At 46.7% G+C, this 24,714-nt stretch overlaps 4 protein-coding genes and 2 non-coding genes across 6 annotated transcripts; 1 reads left to right on the top strand and 5 right to left on the bottom strand.

Moving 5' to 3' along the window:
• Positions 1–4,495: 4,495 nt before the first annotated feature.
• On the bottom strand, positions 4,496–5,003 carry LOC147580600 (histone H3.1). Its single transcript, XM_086706016.1, has one exon. The coding sequence runs from the start codon at positions 4,977–4,979 to the stop codon at positions 4,569–4,571; it is 411 nt and encodes a 136-aa protein (XP_086562142.1). The 5' UTR covers positions 4,980–5,003; the 3' UTR covers positions 4,496–4,568.
• Positions 5,004–6,007: 1,004 nt separating this feature from the next.
• On the bottom strand, positions 6,008–6,496 carry LOC147580599 (histone H2A type 1-E). Its single transcript, XM_086706017.1, has one exon. The coding sequence runs from the start codon at positions 6,453–6,455 to the stop codon at positions 6,063–6,065; it is 393 nt and encodes a 130-aa protein (XP_086562143.1). The 5' UTR covers positions 6,456–6,496; the 3' UTR covers positions 6,008–6,062.
• A 282-nt stretch (positions 6,497–6,778) lies between these two features.
• LOC147580598 (histone H2B type 1-C/E/F/G/I) lies at positions 6,779–7,210 on the top strand. Its single transcript, XM_086706019.1, has one exon. It carries the CDS (start codon positions 6,782–6,784, stop codon positions 7,160–7,162), a length of 381 nt encoding a protein of 126 aa, XP_086562145.1. The 5' UTR covers positions 6,779–6,781; the 3' UTR covers positions 7,163–7,210.
• A 4,639-nt stretch (positions 7,211–11,849) lies between these two features.
• Positions 11,850–11,921, bottom strand: TRNAM-CAU (transfer RNA methionine (anticodon CAU)). The gene has a single exon. It is a non-coding gene; the product is annotated as a tRNA-Met (tRNA).
• A 387-nt stretch (positions 11,922–12,308) lies between these two features.
• On the bottom strand, positions 12,309–12,379 carry TRNAG-GCC (transfer RNA glycine (anticodon GCC)). The gene has a single exon. It is a non-coding gene; the product is annotated as a tRNA-Gly (tRNA).
• A 10,350-nt stretch (positions 12,380–22,729) lies between these two features.
• LOC112853443 (olfactory receptor 2B2) lies at positions 22,730–23,671 on the bottom strand. The gene has a single exon (XM_025916979.1). The coding sequence runs from the start codon at positions 23,669–23,671 to the stop codon at positions 22,730–22,732; it is 942 nt and encodes a 313-aa protein (XP_025772764.1).
• Positions 23,672–24,714: the final 1,043 nt, after the last annotated feature.

Raw genomic sequence — 24,714 nt, 5'->3', positions numbered from 1 at the left:
TTTTGCCATTTACTTGTTTCTTGATCTTAGAAGAAAGAGCACTTCTTGGAATGCAACCGCTATATTTTCCTTATTCATGCCCTTAATTTATCTCTACCCTTTTGTTTTCACAAATAGCAGTTTGATGAATATTCGCGATATGTCCTTTTATGGGTCTGTAGGAGAATTTCCTTTGGGCATAGACCTGGGCATACCCAGTTCTACGAAGTAAATTAGATAATTGTTCAAAATGTATTGCGTAAAACCACCATCAGCAAACCACCACAGGAAAGTAAGTTTCTCCACCTCGCATGCCACGTGTGATTTTTATCCAGTATTTCATTATTTTAACTTGCATTTATCTGATTACCTAGTGAAGTACAAAAATTCTTCATATAATTGTTAGCTATTCAACTGTCTCCATTTAAAGTCAGATTTTTTTTTTTTCTTTAAGATAGGCAATAAACTAATATACTCAAGGCGTATTTTCTTCCACAGAACTATCATTCCTATAAACCCTGTTTCAGGCCATTTATGTAGGTGAAAATTTTTAAGTGCACTTGGTACCAGTTTCCATCTCAGAAATACATTATTTCTAATCTTATCCAGATAAGAAACCTTATTACTGGTAGAGATATATTTAGAAATGCATTTTTTACACTTAAGAATCTCTTTCATAATGAGAACCGTGTCAGTGGGGGACACTTCCTGCAGCATAGCCCGCTGCAGAGTGAGCACCCCCCATGCTTCCTTCGTAAAGAATCTTTGGCCGGGTGCCTGGGTGGCTCAGTCAGTTGAGCATCGGACTCTTGGTTTCAGTTCAGGTCATGATCACACGTTTTGTGACTTCAAGCCCCTGCATCAGGCTCTGCGCTGACAGTGGGGTTCCTGCTTGGGATTCTCTCCCCCAATCTGTTCCTCCCCTGCTTGTGCTCTCAAAATAAATAAACTTTAAAAAATATACATAATGAATTCTTGGTGACTTTGCTTGCTTCCCTGCTTGATGGCCTCTCAGGGCTTCTCCTCTGGAGAGCCTGTGGGCAGTTCTAAAACCGTCTGTTCTCATCTAATTATCTCAGCATCTCCCCTGCCTCCTAAACACTGGTGTTCCCGGGGAACAAGTACTACCCGGAATTGGAAGACAAGTTTGGAGAATCCCACCTTGTGAGACAGAAACTTCAAAGAAATAAGAATCTTCAAAGAAATAAGATTGGCCACTAGCAGAAGTGAAATCCTTTTTACGAGTTGCTGAGTATTACTGATCAAATTAGATTGTTTTCTAAATATCAACCAATGACAATAGTGACGACTCCTGCATGTAATCTTATAAGAGGATTTGGGTTTATTTCCTCAATGTTACAAGAGACACACCACACTAGGAATTCTAGATGCAATTAGGTTTACTGGGTCTTACTGTGCACTTAACATCTCCTCGGGGGGGGGGGGGGGGGTGGATACTCTCCTACAGTCTCATATATTACCACATTTATCTTTAAAGCAATCTCTTGAAAGCAAGGATCCATTTCATCATTAAGGAAAACGCCATCTAAAATAACTTCTAATCTGGGCATCTGGGTGGCTCAGTTAAGTGTTCGACTTTGGCGCAGGTCATGATCTCCCGGTTCGTGGGTTCGAGCCCAGCATCGGGCTCTTTGCTGACAGCTCACAGCCTGGAGCCTGCTTCGGATTCTGTGTCTCCCTCTCTCTCTGCCCCTCCCCCACTCATGCTCTGTCTCTCTGTGTCTCTCTCGAAAATAAATAAAACATTAACAAAAAAATTTAAAATAACTTATAATCTACATGTTTGCTAGTCTATACTGGTATGGGATCTGGGAAAAGGAGAGTCACAGAATAATGATTTGTAATGGTTTATTTAACAAGTATGTATCTCTGACCATTAGAAATGGTACTTCTGGGGGCGCCTGGCTGGCTAAGTCTGTGGAGCGTGCAACTTCTGATCTCCGGGTCATGAGTTCAAGCTCCACATTGGGTGTAGAGATCACTTAAGTAAATAAGTAAATTTAAGAGAGAGTACCTTCAACAGGTAAATTTCCAAAAAGAGAGAGAGAAAGCACTGCTGAGAGCGAGAAAGGACTCAGCTGTAGTCTCTAGCCCAGCCTGCATGAACACCACACTTCCCATGCCCTCTAAAGTCTGCAGCTGGAGGTGACCATACCAGGTACATACCTTCAAAGCAGCCCTACCTGAGGAACCAAAGACTTCATCTTCCTTCTGAATCTTTTGGGGCACAAAGCTGGTCTCCAGCCTCTCTGGACAACAGCAAAAGAAAATCCTGCTGCCAACGGGGCAGTGGCTATGGCGCAGAGCTGTGGGGTGTGGTCATCTCATCTAGACTGATGGAGTCCATTGGGTGACCACTAACTCTTCTGGTTTGTTTTTTTTTTTCCCCCATTGCGTTGGTTATTCACTGTTGTGTAATGAATTACCCCCAAAACTTAACAAAAAATGTATTATTTCACACAGTTTCTGGAGGTCAGAAAACAGTGGTTTAGCTGGGTGGTCTGGTTCAGGGTCTCTCAAGAAGAGTCAAGCTGTCCACAGGGGCCATGGTCACTTGAGGCTTGACTGGGGCCGGAGATGGCTGGGGCTCCCATGGCTGTTGGGAGTTGTTCATGGAATGTTGGAGAAGGCGTCAGTTTCGTGGGCTGCCTGCATGTCCTCCCAACACGGCAGCCGGGGTCCCCCAGGGCAAGTGACGGGAGAGAGAGCAAGGAGGACAGGACCTTCTGTGACCTCGTCTCCAAATAGCTCCCCATTACTTTGGCTTCATGCCTTTGCTTTATCCCATTCACTAGAAGCCAGTCCCTAACCAAATCCAGTCCAAACTCAAGGGGAGAGGAATCAGGCTCCATTTTTTGAAGGTAAGAGTATCAAAGAATTTTTGAACGTGTCCTAAAACCACCTTTTCTATGCCCAAACTTAGCCTTCCAACAGAATATTCCTCACTGTTCCATAGACACTCTTCCATAGACACCCCCACCCCCACCCTCCGATCCCAGCAGGTGTGCTGTCTGAGGACCTGGAAGATGTCAAAACAACCTGACTTCTGCCCTGAGCCTTTTTGCCTAAAGGAAATAGGCTTTCCTGCCCCCAGCTTTGCTTTTCTTTTTTTTAAAATTAATTCTTTATTTTCCTACAGCCATTGGAGGCTTATCCAGATCTTCCATCCTAGGGTTTATTGGAAGACTCTTAAACAGATCTACCAGCTTGGCCCCCTAATACTTGGGTACTTATGGAAAAGATAAACGTTTCTAGAGCTAGTGAAGCAGTAGTTAGCGATAGGCCCTGTCCACACCCCAGCTACAGTCAGGTTCACATCCAAAAAGATATGCAAAGATACTTTGGACACTGTCAAGCTTTCTATAGTTGTCAGTATTTTATCTACGCACCGTGGGAATCACAATAGGGGTGATTCCACGCAGCATGACAGGTGCAATGCCGGTGGCGGTGAGCACGGTAACCGCCTAGGGCTGAATGGAGCTATCTTGGGTGGAAAAGACAGCAAAATCAGCAATACATTCGTTCAACGAGGATTTAATTAGCACCTGCCGTGTATCAGGCTTTTACTATCCCAGGGATAGGACAGTAAACAGAAAAGACTCTGGCCTCGTGACATGTATGTTTTATGGGGAGAGAAGAGTGGGGTGGTTGGCCTCCAGGCTTCCGGTGCCAGGCCCCCAGAAGCTGGCAGAGGAGGACCAGAGGGCCAATGCGCTGAACTTAGAATATCTTTTCTTAGCATGTGTGTGGAGGAGAGTAAACATTCCTGAGCTTTACCCTATACAGTTACCAGATGTTAGTGCTAAGCAGTGAGAAATGCCATAAGAGTGGTCTGAACACGAAGCTCATTTGTTTGGCAAACAGAGCTACGGCCTCAACCAAATTCCGGCTTTTTGCTTTTTTGGAGTTGTATAAAGGGAATGGAATATCGGTAAGTAAACGTGAGGCCTGCACGCCTGCTAGGTTCTAGGCAAAACACTAGCAGTGCCCGATTTTAACCTGGCGGCACCCGCCACGTCCTGGGAACCTGGACAACTCAAATCTTTCAACTCCATGGAAGAACTTAAACGTGCAAGTAAGTTGTCCTCCCGCGTGCAGTGGATACACCGAAGTTGCACCGAACTCCACTCCCGGATTGTAGGAGATGGGGCGGGAGGTACCGTATCTATGCTGAATCTTGCTTTACTTGGTGGCAAAGTTCCTTTCTTGAAGGTTTTCTATTTTTACATCTGGAGTACTTAAAGGATCAAACGGTAACTGGGTCTCTGCAGTCTTTTTAGATAAACCGTCTATTAAGGAACAGCTTTCGTAAGTATTTAATAGAAGACGAACCCAGTAGGCAAGGCCTCCGCCACTAAACGTTAGCGTAAGGCGAAGCGACACTAGCTGCTGGAGAAAAACTGCGGTACGCCGACCCCACTTCCCTCTCTTCCACGAAGTCTGTACTTTTAAGTCAGTAGCAGGCCGGAGTACACAGCTTCTCTCCGTGAGAACAGAAGTGGCTCTGAAAAGAGCCTTTGGGGGAGGGGATTGGAAGCGAGGGCGGCCGGACCAGCTTCGGGAGAAGTTTACGCCCGCTCCCCGCGGATGCGGCGCGCCAGCTGGATGTCCTTGGGCATGATGGTGACGCGCTTGGCGTGGATGGCGCACAGGTTGGTGTCCTCGAAGAGCCCCACCAGGTAGGCCTCGCACGCCTCCTGCAGCGCCATCACGGCCGAGCTCTGGAAGCGCAGGTCGGTCTTGAAGTCCTGCGCGATCTCGCGCACCAGCCGCTGGAACGGCAGCTTGCGGATCAGCAGCTCGGTGGACTTCTGGTAGCGGCGGATCTCGCGCAGGGCCACGGTGCCGGGCCGGTAGCGGTGCGGCTTCTTGACGCCGCCGGTGGCCGGCGCGCTCTTGCGGGCCGCCTTGGTGGCCAGCTGCTTGCGCGGGGCCTTGCCGCCCGTCGACTTGCGCGCCGTCTGCTTCGTGCGAGCCATGACTGTGAAGCTCGCGCTGCGAAAACCAGCGACTGAGGTCCGCGCCGGGACCAGACTTTATACTGATGATACGATCCTGATTGGCCAGGACTGTCGCGGGAGTAACCTGATTGGTTTTTCCTTCAATCCTCATCTGAGTCCTAAAATCTCTGAAACCGTTTTGTTTTCCATGCTGCTGATTTTATTTCCTATTATAGGAACAAAATCATTGCCGTACTCCATCCTAAGTTTACTGTTTTCAACCAAAACGTTAAGATTCCACCAGTGAAACAGAATCGGACCTGGAATTTGTGGAAGTCAGCGCCTAAATTATCTCTTTAAAAATGCATTTTTATTTCAGCTTCTTCCCCTTTTCAAATATGGCGGGGGTGGGGAAGCGGGAATTACACCAGAATAATGTATTCGTTAGTCTCATTTTAAATAAATTCCGCTTCGTGACTGCATCATTTATATCTGCTTTTAATGACAGTACCAAGACCTGGAATAAAGAAGGTTTTACACTAAGACAGTGGCTCTTTGGAACAACCAAACTGCCCTATGTGGTGTGGGGAGGGGAGCTGGCTGTCAGTCCAAGTTACCAGTGAGTGTTATCTGACACCTTCACTAACCGATTTTGATGAAATCAAGTGCTTTTTTGGATTAACTCCTAAATTGTATGCTAAATTTAACCAGGGTGTGGAGTGGTGAGATTCAGCGGTCAACACTTAGAGCTTTTTCAAATAGTTCTGAAAGTGTTAGGACGCTTGAATTGACCAGTGGACCATCAGGTTCTGCTAGTAAGACTCGGGGTGGGGGCTGGAGGACAAAATAGGCTTAACATTTAGAGTAGTCGCTGGAAGAGAAACTGTTTTTAATTACCCAGAACACTGTGCTCGTGGGGAGGTGACCAAGAGGTATTTTAATGGCTTTATTGAGCAAACCACACAGTCAAAAGGAACTTGGGCAAACCAAAGGAGACTTTTCACTTTGGGTTCCTCGAACTTACAGGGGTTCAGAAAAATGCGTGTTCAGTTCTTCCACAGAAATGGTGGGTGGCTCTGAAAAGAGCCTTTGATCTCAATCTGAAATGTGGGAATTCAAACTTTATTTGCCCTTAGCCTTGTGGTGGCTCTCGGTCTTCTTGGGCAGCAGCACGGCCTGGATGTTGGGCAAGACGCCGCCCTGCGCGATGGTGACGCGGCCCAGCAGCTTGTTGAGCTCCTCGTCGTTGCGGATGGCCAGCTGCAGGTGGCGCGGGATGATACGCGTCTTCTTGTTGTCGCGGGCCGCGTTGCCCGCCAGCTCCAGGATCTCGGCCGTCAGGTACTCCAGCACGGCCGCCAGGTACACCGGCGCGCCGGCCCCCACCCGCTCGGCGTAGTTGCCCTTGCGGAGCAGGCGGTGCACGCGGCCTACCGGGAACTGCAGCCCGGCCCGCGACGAGCGCGTCTTGGCCTTGGCGCGAGCTTTGCCGCCCTGCTTCCCGCGTCCAGACATGACCACCTAAACACTCTAGAGGCACTTGGCAAAACGAGGGCAAAACCAGCACTTTTTATAGCCCTGATTGGGCGCGAAAAAGAAGGCTTTGCATTGGCTAAACTTGTGGCTTTATTTTCTCCAACGAGAATGCAGCTTTGGGAGTCTTGCGTTGTGATTGGACAGAACTAACCACTGACGTCATGTTGACTAGTCACCAATCAGGCCCAGGACTGTAACTTACACCTTATTTGCATAAAGGCTTCTATATAAAAAGGACAAGGAGGGACTACTGCCTACAGTGCATTTTTCTCCTTTTCTCCTGATAGCATTGCGCGTCCCTCGCCATGCCTGAGCCAGCCAAGTCCGCTCCCGCCCCGAAGAAGGGCTCCAAGAAGGCGGTGACCAAGGCGCAGAAGAAGGACGGCAAGAAGCGCAAGCGCAGCCGCAAGGAGAGCTACTCGGTGTACGTGTACAAGGTGCTGAAGCAGGTGCACCCCGACACGGGCATCTCGTCCAAGGCCATGGGCATCATGAACTCGTTCGTCAACGACATCTTCGAGCGCATCGCGGGCGAGGCGTCGCGCCTGGCGCATTACAACAAGCGCTCGACCATCACGTCCCGGGAGATCCAGACGGCCGTGCGCCTGCTGCTGCCCGGGGAGCTGGCCAAGCACGCCGTGTCCGAGGGCACCAAGGCCGTCACCAAGTACACCAGCTCCAAGTGAGTGCTGGGAGACACGATCCAACCCAAAGGCTCTTTTCAGAGCCACCTACATTTTCCGAGAAAGCAGCTGGCTTATTTTGTCTCCTTTCCTTTAGAAGTGTTTGGGGCTGGGTTCGGACTGGGGAAGAGCAGTAGGAAGCTAAGCTCCCCGCAAGAGCGGTTGGGTAAGCATTTAAGCTCATTGTCCTTCAACTTTAGTGTGGTTTCTTAGGCGCCCTTTGGAAGGTGGCCTTGTCCTCTGCTCCGGCAGCCGAAATTTCGCCTTTAGTTATTTTATCAGTGGAGCCCCCGGCATTAATCCTTGGTTGCCTGCAGAGCCCGCCGATAAGCTACGCTACTTCCTGGGGAGGAGCTCCCTAATTTTACCACGTTCCTGAACTCGTGGACATCATTTTCATCTCCTTTTTTTTCTTTGCTCTTTCCGAGACTGGTTTTTTGTCTCCATCCTTGGAGGCCTTAGGGTGGTGGCGCATTAGGCTTCCTTGTCCTCTTCTGCCACCTTGTGGCAAAAAAGCGGAGGCACGGATCTAAGGCTTCCCGAGGACAACCAATTTGGAGGGTAGGTAGAGTTATTGTCTCTTTACCCGCTGGATTTGACGAGTTTCCTTGACAGTCACTCGTGCGCATGATAGAAAGTCGTGGAGAGTATTGCCGTCTGGTTAAAGCTGTCAAAAGAAAAAAACAAAACAACAAAAAGCAAAATACTCTGCACCCTAAAATAAGTTTTAAAGAAATAAGAGTTGTAGGGTCCTGCGCTATTTCTGGTCCTCAAAGTAACAAGCGCTTTGTTTCCTGTGAACCTAAACACCGGACAGAACCCTCAAACCCCTGATTTTGCTGGCTGCTCTTTGAAGGCATGTCAGGATTTAGGAATATGATTACGTGTACGTAAGTTGCACTTTTTCCACCATGAAGGGGCCAGTATAGACTTGGTAACCCCAATTTTGCAGGTCCCTCCGCGCTTTTAAATATGTGTTTCCCCCAAAGTCTGACTCTTCCCCTCTTTGCAGGTAGACCTTTTCTTTCTAGATATTTCTGTCTCGTGCTCCTCCATGGATACTTCTACTGCCTAATTAAGTCCCAACATTCTACTAAAATGCTTGCAATAGTCTTCTGGTGTTGCCACAACAAAATACCATTTATTGTGTGGTTTAAGCAACATATATTTATTTTCTCACGGTTCTGGAGGCTATGAGTCCAAGATCAAGGTGTGAGCAGGGTTAGCTTCCCTCTGCTTACACCTGTGTCCTCGTGTGGGCTTTTTTCTGTGTTTGCACACCTCTGGTGTCTCTCCTTCTTCCTGTAAGAACCTCAGTCCTATTGGATCAGGACCTTCCTTATGACTTCATCTAACCTTAATTACCTCTTAAAGGCTGTGCGTCCAAATACAGTCACACTGGGGTTTGAGAGAACGCAATTTAATCCATAACAGCACATAAAGCCATTTTCCATGCTTTGCTGTCAATCTTCCAGTCCAAATTGTCTTTCATAAAACATCTATACTTAGCTTACAGTGCCGCTAACAAGACAGCTGTGCTGTTCCCTACGTCGGGGGTTTCAAATTAGATGCTCACAAAGGCCCAGCCCGTAAGAGCCAAACTGGCTGGATATTAGAAACCACGCCTCATCTGCACAAAAAAACAGTCTTCGCTCTTTTTCTTCTTTTTTAAATGTTTGTTTATTTTTGAGACAGAGAGAGAGCATGAACAGGGGAGGAGCAGAGAGAGAGAGGGAGACACAGAATCCAAAGCAGGCTCCAGGCTCTGAGCTGTGGGCACAGAGCCTGACGCGGGGCTCGAACTCACGGACCATGAGATCGTGACCTGAGCCGAAGTTGGACCCTTAACCGACTGAGCCGCCCAGGGGCCCCTCTTTGCTCTTTTTCTTGAAGCACATGGACTTTCCATACCAGATGTCATTTTCCCGGTTTTAATGGCACATTTCGCTGTTCTCTTGTGGATGCTATAATGCCAGCTAGCATCTGCCCATGAAGGGGACCAGCGGGAACTTCAGAGACCTGAAGAACGTGAGGTCTATGCGGTAGATTTCACCTACTTGTTGCCCTGCAGGGGCTGCGAGCCCTGGACAGTGAGTCTCTCCAAATTTCAAGAGGATATGAGATGCATTTGAATATGGAATATTCTAAAATTTCAATACGGGCAACTAATAAAAAATGCATAACATGGTGTGTGTGAAACAAAAAAAACGTCTTAAAGCTCACAACGCTTAAGCTCACAGTTGGAGATCTCTGGGCATTAGCAGAGATTCCTGTGCCCATGACAAGCTGTCCCTTATACATCCCCTGCTACCAAAGCCCAGATCCAGTTCCCAGATCTCCCCAGCTTCTTATATCCTTCACAGAAAAGAATCCATTCCTCACCTGGAAGGTGTGGGCAGAGCACAGGGTCTTGCACACTGCAGGCTTTCAACAGCTGCTCTCTGCCGATTAAATAAATGGATAAAAAGCTAACAGATTTTTTAATTCTTTAAGCTTGCTACCAGCAATGAAATAAAAGCGGTGAAAGGTGGAGTTATTTATTGCGGATTTGATAGTTACCTGGTTAAATAAACCCATTCATACTGGATTATGTTATGTTTGTCTTATTGTGATATATTCTCCTGTATCTACTTTTCTTTGGTCCAGTCTTTTCTTTAGTGACTGTCCCCGCCTCTCCTGTCTTATGAGGAATGAAAGGGAAGGACTGAAGGCGCCACCGGGAATCCGAACCGGAGCTCCACCTCTCCCCTTCCTAGTGTGAATCCCGTCCATAAAGGGCCCACCCTTGTTCCCCTGAACCGAGCTCGTCTTTCTCGTTTAGTCCCTTACTTCCTGCTGTTCATTGAAGTGAGACACAGACTCTCACATTCCGTTTAATTCAACTATCTAGTGAGTCACCGCTTTTACTTTATGTTTTTATTTTACTTTACCTTCATGCCTATGGGAGAAATAAGAACCAAATTGTCTTCTGATCAAACAAAGAAATATCACAAAGGGAAAGGTCTTGGGGCGACAAGGAGATTCAATCTTGCATCTTATTACCGGGGCAGCACATTGTTAAAAAGACAATCATTGGCAGACTTAGAATTTAAATGTTACTTTCACAGGTCATAGGAACGATCTGAAGTCCACGTCTTTGAAAATCTTTCATCAGAAACGTTGGTGGCCAGGTCCATTGATGAAGTCTTACAGGATCCATCCCTCTCTGTAGCAAAGAAGGGGCTTTCTCTCTCCCGCACCAAAAAGGGTATGTTTCTTAAAGTCTAGGTGCTGGTATTCCACTAATTGGTACCTCCTGATAAAAGCAGGCCTGCGAATGAAATGTTGACATGGAGAAGTAAAAAGGGAAAGGGGAATATTAATAAAATTATTATGAGCTGTCAGAATAAATTACCAGCTACCTGGAAGTGGATGAAGGGGACACCAGGGTGGCCTTTCAGTGGCGCACTGTGGCAGCCTCCAGGTCATGTGGCCGCTGGAGGGTGCATCTTCGATTGCCTTTGAATGATTAGGCTATTTAACAACTTGATAGAGATAGACTGTCAGTTGTAGACATTAATAAAACGCACATGATTCCAGGTGATGAATGTGGAAAGGAAGGTGGGAAAAAGTGAGCTGGTCCCAGTCTCTTGTCTTCCCCCAAAGCTCATCAAATGGACACTCAGCTCCACAAGAAGAATCTGGCTCCACACAAGGAAATTCTGCAGTTTGGAAATCTCTGTAATCTGCCTTAAAAGCCATCCAGTGAAGACGACGATTGAAGACCAGCACTTTGAGGAATCAGAAGGCTTGAGTCCCATCCACCATTCATCCCAGCAGCAACAGCCACACCTTTCTGGGTGTTTTACCAGATTGATCTTTTAAAATAAGCATTGTGCTATTTAAATAAAAGCCTTCATATGAGTCATCCCCAGACTCTTTGCAAATAAAGATTATTTATTTAAAAAAAATGGAAGAGATGCACATCAAATTCATGTAGCCTTGCCCAGAGTAAGAGGATAGTAGGATTGAGGTGAAGTTAGAGTGCTTCGGTTTTGTGTGGGCTTCCCCCCCTCCCCTTAAATATAAAAGAGATTTCTAGTGAACATACCACAATGTTAAATAATAGATCGATTTTGTGTGGTCATTTTCGTATTCCATAATTTTTTAAAAGGTAAGAGAAGGTGAAGAAAAACGTCACATATTGGTGTTTGGTGTATTAGAAATTGTAGCTTTTCACATATTCACCAAATCACCAAAACAGACAAAAATCTCCATTCTTGTGCACTTAGATCCCAGGAGGGAGAAAACATATACTATAAAATACACGGCATGCCACGTGCTGAGGAGGAAAACAGTGGGGGAGAGATTGTTGGGACAGTTGTCATTTTAAATACCCCAAACTGTCCTTAACTAAATCTCCAAAACTGAAAATAGCTCTTTACGGTTCTTTTGAAATCGAAACCTAAAGTCTTGTGGTCTTACCACATGGTAGTCGGTAGATATGCGACCTTACAGATGATGGTTAAAATGAATTCTCTCCTCTCTGACCTGGGGCACCTGACATTGCTTAATTAGAAACTTTTTGATTTGTAGATTATTTTCGTCTCCAAAATTATTCCCCTGCCAAAGCTTTCATTAGAGATGGTGGGGAATTATGTTCTCTGCTTTTTGTGGGGTTTTTTTTTTTTTTTAATAAGAAAATGCCAACTAGCAGAGGATGGTTTCGATCCATCGACCTCTGGGTTATGGGCCCAGCACGCTTCCGCTGCGCCACTCTGCTCGGCACGACACAAAAACCTTTAGGAAGGTCTTTTATTATATTTTCCTCCAAAGGCTGCCACCAGCTTTTGTATTTTGTTTTTGAGATAATTGTGTTTTTTCCTTTCAAGCTCACTCATTATTCATGCTTCCGAAAGGACAATGAGCCCAGGGTGCACTGACCCCAAATATTCTGAATGCAAAACATTTCATGATTCCGCCGGGAAAACAGTCGCGCCCCGCCTGCCCCGCTGATCTGAGCGGGAGCGAGTCTGCACCTCACAGTCCCACCCTGTACGAGTAGCCCCCCAAAATCCAGCGTGGGAGGCATCCTACGTTTGCACGCACGGGAGCGATTTAAAAATAATTAGAAAGGATCCAAGAGGTAAAAACAACCCTCAGGGCCCCTTGCATTGGCCGGGAATCGAACCCGGGCCTCCCGCGTGGCAGGCGAGAATTCTACCACTGAACCACCAATGCCCGGTAACAAAAAGCGAACGCCAGCGCTAGAAATGGCCGCGGCGTCGCAACACCGACAACCGTGTATTTCTTTCCCTTGGCTCGTGTTCTGCTCTTATTGACTAGAACCCGGTGATGCCCCTTCTTCCCCTCTTTTCAGGAAAACCTCACTTTCGTTGCAAGTTCCGCGACCGGGAGGCCGGCCGGGCGGGGGCGGAGCGGTGGGACCTCCGGCCACTGGGTGGGACCCTCGGGACGCGGTGGGGGCAGCGAGGTCGCGCCCCCGGCAGGCGGTGCGGGCAGCGCGGTGGGCCTCCCGGAAGGCGGTGGGGATGGCCCGGTGGCGCCCTCTGCTGGCCGCCACGGAGGAAAGCAACGCGGGGCTTAGGCGTCCTTCGGTTGCCATAGAAACCCCTTCAGTGTCTAGGGCACAGAGGTGTCAATGAAACGTAATTTCCAAAAACCGAAAAACAAACAAAAAGACCAGGTGAAATCATAACTGTCATACGAATATAAAATTTTTGAAAGGTTTTTTTTTTTTTTTTAAGATTTCATTTAGCTCCTTCCTGAGATAACTGATGAGGGGTTACTACCCGTTCAGAGAAGTCAAAGAAGGGATGCCATTTACAGGTGAGGAACAGTGACCCGAATGTGACCCGAATGTGTCGGCGGGGTCAAAACCGGCTTTTCGGCGGTGGGAGTGGGCAGGGGCAGCGGACTGGGGAGAAGGAAAATGTCCCGTCACCAGACAGAACCCATCCCGTGTCCACAGACGCGACTTGTTTTCTACTGCTACCAGTCCCCGACAGTTACAGAGTTGTAAAATAGGATCAGAATCACGTGACACAGACGGGTGTGCCGAAGTTCTCCTCTGAAGCAGATTTTCCTAAAGCTTTTTTCTTTTTCTGGGAGATTCGGCTAACTCCAAGTACGAACTTAAGGGCCCAACTCGCAAGGTAAACACACCTTTGTGTTAAGAGCCCTGGGTTACTGTTCCTGACCATCTTTCCTTACAGTCTACAGTCACAGACCCCTGTAGGAAGGCCGTGAAACATGTGAACATTCTCCCTGGAGGCCTGTGCACACTCACATGCACTTGAGATTGAGTTCAGGTATTGGGCCTAGGATGAGCTCTCTTTTACCTGGAAGGGGGTCCTTCTTTGGGAACATACTGCTCAGCCATTCATTTCCACCCCTACCCTCTCCAGGTTTCTGCTCAGGGCCTCAGCTTGGACTGGGGGCAAGGGGCAAAGAGATATTTGTAACCGGGTATAGATAAACCTGAATTCCTTAAAATCATGCAAGAGACCCACGGGGGCAGGAAGAGCGGCCCTGGGATTTTGCCCTTGATGAGGGAGCACGGGGCCACCTGAGGGCAGAGTGCAGCCTCCGGGCACCCCCACCCTCAAGGTGGGATCTGTGTGATAGTCCCTGGACACTCCAGGCTACCCCAAAACAGGAAAGGACAAAAAACCAAACGGTTGAACTGATAACAGTCTCCACCAGTTTACGAGAAAAAGGCAACCCCGTCAATAGCCTCAAGTCCGGGAAGTCCCTACTGTCTTATGTTAATGCTTTGCCGGAGGGAGAAGCAACCTTAGCTTGACCATAGCTGGGCCTCCAGTAAGTCTTGGAGCTTGTGAAAGTCTCTTTGGAAACTCCCTCTGGACTCTTCCCCCGGCTCCATAAAGGGGTCACCCCCCTACCGCTCCAGTGCAGCCCTCCCTGCCTGCAGGTCCTGTCCCCGCGCTGTAATCAAATCACCTCTTTGCACCAAAGAGGTCTTCAAGAATTCTAGGGGCTCCTGGGTGGCGCAGTCGGTTAAGCGTCCGACTTCAGCCAGGTCACGATCTCGCGGTCCGTGAGTTCGAGCCCCGCGTCGGGCTCAGGGCTGATGGCTCGGAGCCTGGAGCCTGTTTCCGATTCTGTGTCTCCCTCTCTCTCTGCCCCTCCCCTGTTCATGCTCTGTCTCTCTCTGTCCCAAAAATAAATAAAAAACGTTGAAAAAAAAAATTAAAAAAAAAAAAAAGAATTCTTTCTCGGCCATCGGCTCTGGACGCCATGAACCCCCCATCACCCCAAAACTTCATTACCCTCAGCTTGCCTCATGCTCCCTCATCACCCCTGGCTATACTGTCTTTGGTCCAAATGGGCACATATTCATGTTGACCTGGTCACCTTGAAGGCAAGAACTTCCACTGAAGTGAAAGAGGGCTCCTGTGTCTCCTACCAGCACAAGGCAGGTGTAGGTGGGGGTACATTTCCCTCCTTACCTCACCGGCTCTTTAGCTGCCCTCATAATTAGATTGACATAAGACAGATGCACCGAAGGCAAAAAAGTTAATGTGATACATAAAATTGTAAGATAAATTAAATATATAAAATATAAGACCATAAAGATAGAAGACTCAAATAAGTGACCAAAGCAGGCAGCTTTTATGCCCTTCAGGCAAAGAAACGATAAATTTGTGAATCACTGACAAGACAAAGTTAGCAAGCATGTCACATTATTAATTATTGTATTAATTATATTATATATCAGCATATAATATTTATTAATAATAATTGTATTAATTACTAATTATTACGTATTCATCTTCCCTATCAACGTTTATTTTATTTATTTATTTTTTTGGGACAGAGAGAGACAGAGCATGAACGAGGGAGGGGCAGAGAGAGAGGGAGACACAGAATCGGAAACAGGCTCCAGGCTCCGAGCCATCAGCCCAGAGCCCGACGCGGGGCTCGAACTCACGGACCGCGAGATCGTGACCTGGCTGAAGTCGGACGCTTAACCGACTGCGCCACCCAGGCGCCCCTCATCTTCCCTATCGATGAAGACTGTGTAGGGGTCTTTCCTCTGTAGGGAAAAATAACCTTCCCTCTACCCTTCATTGCTCGTGGCTGAGGACCAGCCCCCACATAAAAGAGATGAACAAGAGAAGAACAAACACGTTTCACAACAGGTGTACCTTATGCATACGTGGGAGAGACCGTCCCGGGAAAACTCCCCGGAATGGCCCGGGGCCACCCCCTTAAACACCATCTTCCGCTAAAAACAAAGATGTGGGCGTGAGGGTGGGAGAGGGGCAGTCACAGGAGGGGACTAGGCAACCCACAGGAAGGTGGTTGTCCAGATTTAATCTGGTGCCTTCCCCACCGAGTTTCCGGTGATTTAGAGTCACCTTTCTCTTCCAGGTGCAGACAGGGAGTCGCCCTTACGACGACTCGTATCGACGACGAGTCCCCCTTACGACGAATCTCCAAATGGAGATTTCTGTTATAAATGTAAATCGCCTCGACAAAAGGATATCTTCTCTGCTTTTAGAGCTTCTGGGTCTGCTTTTTCTCAAAAAAAAAAAAAAAAAAAAAAAATCATTTTATTTTGGGATGGATTATTCTGCTATCCTTCAACCGTGGTTTTCTTACAGCCCTAAATTCCGCTTCTGGTGATAAGGATGCCTTCCGCTCTTCTGGTACCGGGATGGCACCTGTCACATGGGGGACTTGTCTCCTGTTTACGGGGAGAGACGCAGATTCAGAGAGACCTTTTTGCACTACCTGGTCCTCAGGTACCTTTGATTTAAAAATATCAGTGTGTCAAAGTGGCATATTTTGACGTGGCCCGTTCTGTTCTCCCTCCCCGTGACTCCCACAGACGTGAGAAAAGGGTACCTGGAAACGAATGATGTGTCACTCCTCTCTCTTACAGGCCGTGTCGAATCTATCAGTAAACAGTATCAGCTCTCTTCAAAGTATCCTGTTAAAATGGAAAAACAATCCTACCCAGTCAGTCAGGAATTTTCTGGAGAGCACCGGTGAGGTCATCTCCATCACCAGCCTGCAAAGCAAAAGGAGGTAATTTGTAAAGGACAAAGTAAAACGACAGGACCCTCTGCCTTGCCCCCTAAGGGAAAGTGACCTTGCCAGAAACAATCTTTTCTTTTGTCAATAACTTACTTGCCCCACCCCCTCCTTCCTGTAGAAGCCTCCCATTTTGTCCACCTCCTCAGAGCCCCCTCCACTTGCTGGGTAACATGCTGTCCAATTTATGAATCACTTAATATAAGAGCCAATTACATTGTTTGAAAAACCACCACCACCACGAGGCCCCAAATGGCATCACTTAGTTTTTTGGGGTTTTTGGTTTTTTTGGCATCACTTAGTTTAAAGCCCCGAGTCAGGAGACCAAGACTTAATAATCCCTAACCTAAGCGCAAGTTTCACTCCCCAAGAATATAATCTTTGACCAGTCAACATGGAATTTTCTGGTCAGAACTAGAGAATTTACTGAGAGACCACTCCCCCTTAGGAGGGCAACCTTGCCTAAACAACGCATTCTTTGCTAACCAATACCTTTCTTTCTTTCTTTTTGTTTTATGCCCTCTCTCTGCCTTTAAAAACTTGTATTGGGCACTTGGGTGGCTCTGTCGGTTGAGCCTCCGATTTCAAGTCATGAGCTCCCGGTTGGTGAGTTCGAGCCCCACGTGGGGCTCACTGCTGTCAGCCCATCGGTGCAGAGCCCGTTATGGTTCCTCTGCCCCTCCCCTGCTTGTTCTCTCCCCAGAATAAATAAATATTGAAAAAACAAACAAAAAACCTTTTATTTAGCTCAGTGGAGCTCCCCTGTACCTGCTAGCTGGGACGCTACCCAATTCATGAATCATTTCATAAAACCAATTAGATCTTTTAATTTATTCAGCTGAAATTTGATCGCTGAACACCCAGAATCTCACCACTGCTCACCACCTCTGTCCTTACACTCTGGTCCCTGCTACCAACATCTCTTCCCTAAGTCATTGCCAATGTTACTAACTGCTCTCCCTGCTTCTGTCTTGTTTGTATTATAGTCGATTTTGTCCCTCCCCCATTCAAACCCTCTCACCCACCATAAAAGACAAACCCTACAGTGACCCATCCTTCCTTAGGGGAGGACAAAACTTTTCCTCTACCCTTTTAGGTTCAGTAGCTGGGATGTGCCAATTAAGCTGACAAAAGACATTAGCAGGTGAAAAGTCATACAGGTTTTACTTTCGACCTTATGTGCGTGGGGGTTCCACAGAAAAGAAACGAAAATGCCAAGGAAGCAGTTCGGCTTGGCAGCTGATATTCCGTTGTAACAAAGGGTGAAAAATTGTAGAGAAATGACCTGACCGAGGGAAGAGGGGTTTGGCTTCTAGGAGAGGTAAATTGCAGGAAGGAAATATATGGGGAAATTGATATTAGATAAGGGTTATTTTAGTAAAGTTCGTTTTATGCGCACTCATCTGGGTGCTGACCTTCCTTCTTCCTCATGGCTGTCAAATTCCCCCGGAGAAGGGATTTCCGATAGTCCTCATTTCTCAGAATTTTCTGCGTTTAGTCAGAGCAGGGAGCTCCACGAAGGTTTCTTTCTGCCTCTGTCAAGTCTCAATTGCCTTCAGCTCAAAATAATCCATATGCTAATCTGGCAAACTTTGGGGTGACATGCGATGATCCCCCCCCACACCTCTACTTGCAATCTGTCTCCCACCCCTCTCTCCCTCACCCACTTCACCTCACCCCTTTCGGTCACAGGTGTAGCAGAGGAAAAATACGTTTCCCCCTGTTAACCTTAACAATAAAACTGCCAGTTGTTTTGCCAGCAAAAATGGGTTCACGTGGCAATAGCCAGAGACTTGCAATCTGGGACAATGAAGGCCATGAGCAAGTCTAGAGAGCAAAGGAGAACACACTGTTTTCTAGAAGACGGCGGGGGGGGGGGGGGGTACTTGGGAAGGTTGTTATAAACGAAACGTCCATTGGAGCAAAGTGAGGTCCGAAAGCGTACAGGCTCTTCATTGGCTGGGTCGTGACGGTCCCCTCGGCCGGGCTGCTGGGGGTGGGGGGAGGGGGAGGGTTTTTTCCTCTTGCTGGGGTCCCAAAGCAGGATCCAACCTCCAGGTCGGTCGCTTCCGGTTGTGGCTGCAGTTGGCCGCGGGCTGGGCGCGCTCCCTCTGCCGGCCTCTGTCTCCATTCAAAACAGATCTTTCATTAATTTTCACAGCCTCTGTCTTCCTAGGCTCTTGGTGGAGACGTCCGCATAATAAAAAGATTAGCCGGAGAAAAACGACCAAGTATAATAATGTGTGTACCGCCTGTATCTTGGGAGACACCCAGGAAAACGGACTAACTCCCCAAATGGCTCAAGCCACCACCTTAAATACCTGTCCACCCGGGGCCCTAAGCCATGTTGGGGATGCGGAGGGAGGCCAGTGAGGGCAGATTTTTCAGGCCACGTACGGTAAGCAAGGGCATGGTTAGGGGGCAGACTGCAGTCGGTACCTTCCCCACTGATGTTTCTAGAGATTAGGCATCCGGCTCTTCAAGGTACCAGAGGGAGACATACTTACAAAATGCAGGTTTCCCTTCTGAATGTGAATGTCTCTTACAAGAGGGTAACTTCTACTCAGTTTTCAGAGCTTCTCCTGTGGCTGCACTTTCTTAAAAATCACTAACTCGCGGGCCGCCTGGATGGCTCAGTTGGTTAAGCCTCTGACTCTTGATCTCAGCTCAGGTCATGATCTCACGGTTTCGTGGGATCAAGCCCCGCAGCATTGGGCTCTGCGCGGACGCCCAGGAACCTGCTTGGGATCCTCTCTCTCTCTGACCCCCTCTCCCCCACTTGTGCTGTCTCTCTCAAAATAGATACACTTCAAAGAGAAAAAAATTGTTTTCTTCAAAAACCCAGCTCAGTATAATCCTTATGCCTGAGAGGCATGTTTTGGGGCGGCAAATACCGCTCCCCTCTGACACCAAACACACCCTAGCTTCTGGCGTCTACAGTCCGGACCAGCCCCCTCCCTCCCCCACCCCACACCCACCATCCGCCCCGGGGCCTCATGGCCCCAGGTCACAGCTGAAATGTCCCATTCTCAGGAATGCCTGAAAAGTGCGCCACCTCCCTACGCTTTTTCCTGTTTTGTTTTGTTTTTTCTTTAACCTGTCACACACTTACCTTGTTTATTTTTGTCTCTCTCCCCTTTCCAAATTACACACACAAATCTTACCTCCCCGAGGTTTTTGGTTTCTCTTGGCTGTGTGAGGGAGCAAAATGTGCCACCCTCAAAAGTGTCTCTTTGGCATGTGGATTATTTTAGACTGGTTATTTTTAAATTTTTTAAAAAAATTTTGTTGATGTTTTTATTTATTTTTGAGACAGAGAGAGACAGAGCGTGAGCAGGGGTAGGGGCAGAGAGGGAGGGAGACACAGAATCCGAAGCAGGTTCCAAGCTCGGAGCTGGCAGCAGAGAGCCCCACGCAGGGCTCGAACTCACAGACTGTGAGATCATGACTGAGCCGAAGTTGGAAGCTTAACCGACTGAGCCACCCAGGTGCCCCATAGACTGATTATTTTTGAGAAACAGAAGGTTCAGGAAGAATCTTTCACCTTCCTTTCGTTGCCTAAAACGATTGAGATAGAGCAACTGTTGCAGGAAGGAGCTCTCACCTCCCCCACACCCCAGGCTGACCGAGCTGAATACAAACAGGCTGGTGACACGACCCACCCTGAAAGGGCCACAGGCCCCAGCTAACCAATGGGCTGGTTAGACCAGGCAGTTACCAAAATGGGAAAAGCCCCCACATCCCCCAAGCTCCCTGACTGTGGCCCCTCACCAACGCCTCGGGGCACACAGCCTCTGCTCTGCTGTCCTGCCCACCGCTCCCCTGCAGGGTACTCAGTAAGCTTCTGTGTCTTTTTTTCTGCCTCAGGCGCATCCTTTCACTGCCCCGGCCACGCCCCCATCCATCCGGTCACTCCAAGGACAATCCCGTCACCCCACGGACAGTCCCGTCACACCACGGACCATCCGGTCACCCCACCGACAACCCGGTCATGCCACAGACAAGAGCAGATAGAATTGCTTTACCACCTTGGTCATCACTGCTCCATATTGCATATCCATATGCAATACTATGGGAAGTGTGCACATTCTACTCAGAAATCGAGATCAGTGACACACATCTAACATTCCCTAACAATAGATAAAGGTAGTCTAGTATTTGCTATGCTAAATAAATCCAGAATGGATTCTACTTATTTATAATATACATTTTAAGTCATACACTAAATACATTAAAAAATATACTGAATACATTGAATAGTATATTACATTAAAAATAATATACTACAGGGGCGCCTGGGTGGCGCAGTCGGTTAAGCGTCCGACTTCAGCCAGGTCACGATCTCGCGGTCCGTGAGTTCGAGCCCCGCGTCGGGCTGTGGGCTGATGGCTCGGAGCCTGGAGCCTGTTTCCGATTCTGTGTCTCCCTCTCTCTCTGCCCCTCCCCCGTTCATGCTCTGTCTCTCTCTGTCCCAAAAAAAATAAATAAAAGTTGAAAAAAAAATTAAAAAAAAATAATATACTACATAAGATATATTAAATAATCAAAATAAGTATACCTTACATTAACAAGTAATAATATTAATAATTATTTATATAGTATATACTTTTATTAACATGTCATATATTTATCATATATTTATATTAATATGTATTTAATATATAATATATACTTTTAAAATAATCACAAACTGATAGTGAAATGTTTGCAGAATTTTGTTATAAATCACTTTAAAACCATTATATCACGTATTGAATCAATCACTGGCTCAGTTTTAAAAATGTGAAATACCTCAATTTCCATCCCTGGTTTCACTGCTATTTCCTGATCATTCTTAAAGGTTACTGACACTGACTTTGGGATCATATCAAAATTAATCTCTGGTAGTCCAGTATATTATTTATTTGGACTTCAAAATATGCATGCGTTTCACTGGGGAATGTCTTCTCATACTTCAATCTATTCTCTTAGTGTTTTGCTTCCATTTTCCCTTTTAATTATAGTTCTCACTGATGGAGATAAAAGATAGGAACTCAGCAAAACATCTTCACTTTAGATATTAGCCCAGCAGTCTCTAAAGTGTGGTTCCCTGATAGTCCTTACCTAGGCAATCATTAGACATGCAAATTTCCAGGCCCCGCTCTCCCCCAGACCTTAGAAAATCTGGCAGCTGGGTGTGTCCCCCCACCAGGGGGATTTTAAAGCCCTCCAGGCGGTGCTGATACTTGTGGAAGCTTTAAGAACCATTGTGTTGTGTTGGAATGACACTGAGACAGAAATGGATGCTGTTATTGGGAGCGCTTAAGAAATGTGCTAATTGTGTTTCTTGGTTGTCTTTTCTCTTTGTATGGTATACTTAGTGGAAGAAAAAAATTGGAAAAGAAGGATAGTGAGGAAGCAGTTCAAATGACGACAGTATGACAATCATGAGATTGTCACGCTGTATTATAACCAAATAACCACCTCACAGGGTCTAAGTATTTTCCTCAGCACTGTGGTGATCTCTGAGGGCCATATGGAATTAGCACAGATTACAGCCACCTCAAGGGAACTAACATGGAATTCATAAGCTTTGCTTCTTGCCTGAGGAAAAGTGCATCAAATAAGTCATGAATGTTATTACATGCTGTGCCGTTTTTATTTTCATGATTTAGACTAAGTGCCTCAGGGTTTAAAAAGAAAGATCATATAGATAGTAGGATGATCATGAAAAAACTTTTCATCAAAAAACATTTGCTTCAGGTGTAAAATGTAGCTACAGTTGACAGAATAGAGTAGGACACTTCAGAAGGGGTGAGTGTAGAAGCGGGGGAATAGAAGGTGCAGTAAAACTGGAAGGAATATCATGGAGCATTTTAGGATTATGTTGATGTGGGAAGAGTGTTAATAATTTAAGCTAGGGCTATGAACCTTATATCTACAGTTAAGAGGAGGGGGCTTTGAATGGTTCTGTTAAATTTCCTGTGAAGCATGGGTTGAGTGTGGGTGGGTGTATTCTGGCTGAGTGTGGGTTGAGTGTGGGAGCTGAGTGTGTATGAAGGTATTTGCATGTGTATAAAAATGTTTTGTTTACTAAGCTTTTATTCTAGTCTCACAGAAGTCTAATTCTTCCCCAAGCATACAAACCAGGGGTATCAAGCTTAGGGTGTTAAATATTTTAAGGTTATGCTATTTTAGGGGATCATAACAGACCAGTCAGTGGCACTTGTACAGTGAATATATATAAAAAGTACAACATAAATGCAATTTTCTATCTATGACATTGTATTTGAGGGAGAGCACCATAATAGTTCTAAGAGTAGTGAGAATAAAGCAATTTAGAGACAATTAAATTATTAAAATACATAAACCTCAAGTCTTTAAGAAGGCCTACCATTTGAGGGGCACCCGGGTGGCTCAGTTGGTTAAGCATCTGACTCTTGATCTCAGCTCGGGTCATGATCTCGGCGTCATGAGTTCAAGCCCCGCATTGAGAACAATCCAGCAAGGCTTATCATTCGGGCATTCCTATTTCTTGATTAAGAAGACCCACACAATCACCCTCTTAAATGCCCCCTTTACATCTTTATTCCTAAGTGTGTATATAAGGGGGTTCAGCATGGGTGCGATGATCCCATAGAAGAGGGACACCATCTTGCCCCGGTCCTTGGAGTTGGGGGATGGTGGTTGCAGGTACATGGAGATAGCAGTGCCATAGAAGAGTGACACCACAATTAGATGGGAGCCACACGTCCCAAATGCCTTTCTCCGGCCTTCGGCCGACTGGATTCTCAACACTGCTCGGGCAATAAAAGCATACGATACAAGGATGAGGGTCACGGGTAGTAAAAGAAATAGCACACTGATAAAGAATAGTTCGGCCTCGTTTGCTGTTGTGTCCACACAGGACAACTTGAGCAGAGCAGGGACTTCACAGAAGAAGTGATCCACTTCTTTACGGCCACAGAGCGGCAGCTGAAGGGTCAAGGTGGACTGCAACACTGAGTTGCCAAAGCCGCTAATCCAGGACGCGGCCGCCAGCTGGAGGCACAGCCTCTGGTGCATGACGACTGAGTAATGGAGAGGCCGACAAATAGCGACAAACCTATCCAAGGACATGACGGCCAGGAGAAGGCATTCAGTGGAACCCAAGGCCAGGAAAATGAAAAGCTGGGCCACACAGCCGCCGTAACTAATTACTTTCCTGGTGCTGCATATGTTGACCAGCATTTGTGGAACTGTACTTGTGGTGTAGCAAAGGTCCAGGAGTGACAGATTGGTAAGAAAAAAGTACATGGGGGTGTGGAGTTTGGGGTCCAGATGAGACACGGCAATTATCGCCAGATTGCCAAAGATAGTCAAGACATAGGAAACCAGGAACACCACAAAGAGTGGGAGCTCCAGCCATGGTCGATCTGAGAAACCCAAGAGGATGAACTCCCGGGGGGCGCTCGCGTTTACCCCCTTCATGATCGGTGGCTCAGCTCTTGGTTCCCTGCAATAGAAACAGTCATGAAGGTAATAATTACACACTTATTTGCTGTCGATTGGTCATAATTACTTTGCTAATAATCTGCCTACGTTACAGACTGATAGCATCCATAATGTGAAAAAGTACTGATAAAAATATAAATATCTTCCCAAGTATTTCCAAAGTGTTTCTATATTTGTAACAGCTTATTAGCAGAATGAATTTCAAGACTTTTTATAGCATATCATCAGTTTCCACGTTTGCAGAGTTTATCCTTCGACCTTTTATCAATTTGCAAGTTCATTATTCTCAGTTCTTTCTGCCTAGGTACCTACTATTAGGTAGAACTTGGCATAGTTTCTGCCACTGGAATGTATTCTAATTTCTCCTTAATGCCACGACATTCCCTGTTAGTACGAAGTAGTCAAAATTGTTTAAATCTCACCCCTCCTACCCTAAAAAAAAAAAAAAAAATAGACCGTACCTAGCAACTTATCAGACTCAATTTAAGGAATTATATCCTTTTACTTTTAGAAGGTCAGAATTCGTATAGGAGTTTTTAATAATGAGGAACTTGACGTCCAACAGGTGTGGTGGGATCATACCTTGTCCAGTCACATTACCCTGGGAGTGTTTCTGATCCTCTGATCTTCAGTCTCTTCATGTCTACAGTGAAAATAAGAATGCTTGTCTAGGTTGTCTCGATGTGAGACATAGCTGCCCACAACTGTCTCAACACCGGCCCCAGAAACAGAGCAGTGCGGATGAACGGAGCTTTCGCGACTCAAGGTCTCCGAGGTGCTCAGAGAGGAATTCCGTATGATTTGCCCAAACTTCCTTGGGGTGCCAATGAGAAATGGCTCTGTCCATTGAAAAGTCACCTTCCCATTTCCTCCTTAACTCCCAAAACATCAGCCTGAGACACAGGGGTCATTGTAACCATCGGCTATGAAGTAACGTGTCACTTTTAGTGTCAGCTGCCTGGCGCATGTCTGGTCCACCCAAACACAGCCACCACGTTCAGGAGAGGGTGACAGTGACA

Source organism: Puma concolor, chromosome B2, assembly GCF_028749965.1.
Source record: "Puma concolor isolate L17-30 chromosome B2, mPumCon1.1.hap2, whole genome shotgun sequence".
In the NCBI taxonomy this organism is placed as follows: Eukaryota; Metazoa; Chordata; class Mammalia; order Carnivora; family Felidae; genus Puma; species Puma concolor.
The sequence above is the reverse complement of the archived record's forward strand: the minus strand, read 5'-3'. Positions and strand labels throughout refer to the sequence as shown.